The sequence below is a fragment of the Morone saxatilis genome, unplaced genomic scaffold (assembly GCF_004916995.1).
Source record: "Morone saxatilis isolate NCDOM2014 unplaced genomic scaffold, NCSU_SB_2.0 Contig19, whole genome shotgun sequence".
Classification (NCBI taxonomy): Eukaryota; Metazoa; Chordata; class Actinopteri; family Moronidae; genus Morone; species Morone saxatilis.
Window position 1 is genome coordinate 14,138,069 of NW_023339751.1, and position 2,218 is coordinate 14,140,286.

General features: G+C 44.7%; 1 protein-coding gene across 1 annotated transcript in view; it reads right to left on the reverse strand.

Annotated features, from left to right (window-relative positions):
• Positions 1-1,322, reverse strand: part of hmx2 (H6 family homeobox 2) — a 2,185-nt gene extending 863 nt beyond the window's left edge. Inside the window, exons 1-2 of the mRNA XM_035663904.1 lie at positions 905-1,322; positions 6-196 (exon numbers count right to left, since the gene is read on the reverse strand). Coding sequence (XP_035519797.1) covers positions 6-196; positions 905-1,181 — 468 coding nt within the window. The 5' untranslated portion in view covers positions 1,182-1,322. The remainder of the gene's footprint in view (positions 1-5; positions 197-904) is intronic.
• Between the last annotated feature and the right edge of the window lie 896 nt (positions 1,323-2,218).

A 2,218-nucleotide genomic window follows, 5' to 3' on the forward strand; every position in this document is an offset into this window, starting at 1 on the left:
AAAACCGTGCGCGTCTTCTTCTTGGCCGAGTTGCCCTGCTTGTCCGCACCGTCCGTCTGTCTCTCCTCCGACAGACTAGGTGACATTTGATGGCACGGTCTCTCGCGCTCCTCCTTATAATCCTGCAGCAGAGGTTGTGGCAGGTGCGGCCGCCGCGCGAGCCCGTCGTTTCCAGACAGGAGTCCTTTAGCGGGACCTGCACGCGAGCGGGAGAGAGGAGGCGATGAGCATCAGAACCGACAAACCCGTCTATGTTTTAAGCATACTTTTTAAAAACGACTGATAAAAAAATATATATTTTACATTTTTTCGACATACTCAGTTTGAGAGTTCGTCGAGTGTGAACTCTGACACCCTAAATCGACTGCTGAAAGCCGGTGACTTTTTAAATAAACAGTTCAGCATGAGTATGCTTGGTGTACAGTAAGCTATTAATTAAATCCCGCTCTATTTAACGCCCAATTGACGACGTGTAGTGCAGCCATTTTAGAAACATGTTTCATCAATTAGCAGGCTCAATTAAATTTGAAATGAGAGGAAAGACAGAGGGCTAATTATTCGACCTTCCCCTCTTCCGCTGCTGCTGCGATGATAGTCTGCACATAACAAACAAGTGGATGTGGATGAGCTGCATGTGAGTGTTACAGTCACAAACACAAGCTAATGAAATGTGAGCTGAACTGCAAACAAAAGCATAAAACAGGAGGCCTGCTCTTTTTTTAAAGGAACTAATTAGGACTACTTTCATGCCATTGTATAGAGTGAGAGAAAAAATATTTTAAAAAAAGTGTAAATACATGCAATAACATTTTAATTTAATTCCCCTTTTGTACCACGTCAATCTGTAATAACAGTAACAATAATGATAATATTTCTAATAATAATAATAATAAATATTGCTCACCTAAACATGAGAAGTTATGGGCTTGGTGCTGGGTGCATGGCTCGCTGTGACCCGTGTCGGAGCAGAAGCAGTCTGCTGAGTCCTCCCCGCCGCTGCACTCCTCCTCGGAGGACACCGAGAGCGAGCGCCTCCGCGGCGGCGGCGGCGGCGGCCCCTTGGAGAGCTCTTTGGTCCCGGAGCGCGGCGCATCGGACGGCGTGCCTAAAATAGACTGGATGGTAAAGCTGGAAATCGGGCCCGACGAGCACTTGCTCCCGCTGTCTTCTGCGCTACTCATTCTCGCTTCATAACAGTATTGAAGTATTGACTGAATCTGTCTGTTCCCTTTGTATTCCGTTATTGGTTTCTACACGATTGGTGCGTAAAAATTGCGAAAGCGGCTTTTGTCTTCTTCTTTTTTCCCCCCTCGCCTGCTTAATTGTGGAGTTTTAACATTGAAGGAGTTGAAGGTGTTTTTTCTAGAGCTCGGGGAACATGAGTGTATTCCTGGTCCTCCTCCTCACGCTCTGGATCAGAGGCAGCAAGGTTGCGTTGCTTCATTTGCATGTAGGTAAGCTCCTCCTGGGCCAATCGCTGCCTCCAACATAAGCCCGGAAATTTCAAACTCCTGTCAAGGTTTTGAGATGGGATGAGGAGAGCGAGAGAGCCGAAGATGCTCCTCTCTACATTCAGTTGCACTTGAGTTTTTATAACTCGGAAATGTACAGCATTTCCTTTTTATTTTCCTATTAAAACAAATAGGCCTGTGCAGTGCATATCGCTCATTTTGAGTAAATTACAACGTCGTTATGAATTTTAAAAAGCACTAAGTTGCCATATGTCATATATTTTCTAAATGTGTTCAGATTTATGAAAAATATAATTTTAAAAATCAACTATTTTTGCAATATAATTCCCTCGCAGTGTGTTTTATGGCTTATGCCTCATTTATAAACACAGTCTGAAGTACAGACACAGTGTCTATAATCCTTCATGCAACCTGTAAAAGCAGGAAACGGCTCAGTCAACTGAGGATGACCTCAAGCACGAACTGCCACCACTGCTTTTTTCTATTATCCTATGCATGCTAAATTGGCCGGGGTGACGGTAACACGCACGCAGCCTTGGAACTAATACAGAGGCCTAACTCATTTTTCCTGAAAATAATAAACTCATTCCGCGTCCATTATCTGCGATTAAGAATTAATTTGATCATTACTGAGCTAATCTGCCTCGTGATGACCGCGCGTGGAGTGGAGGCCGGCTAATTGATTGACTAATTGATTGGAGGTGGTGGGGGCTGAGTGCGTGCACGTGCGTGTGTGTGTGTGTGTG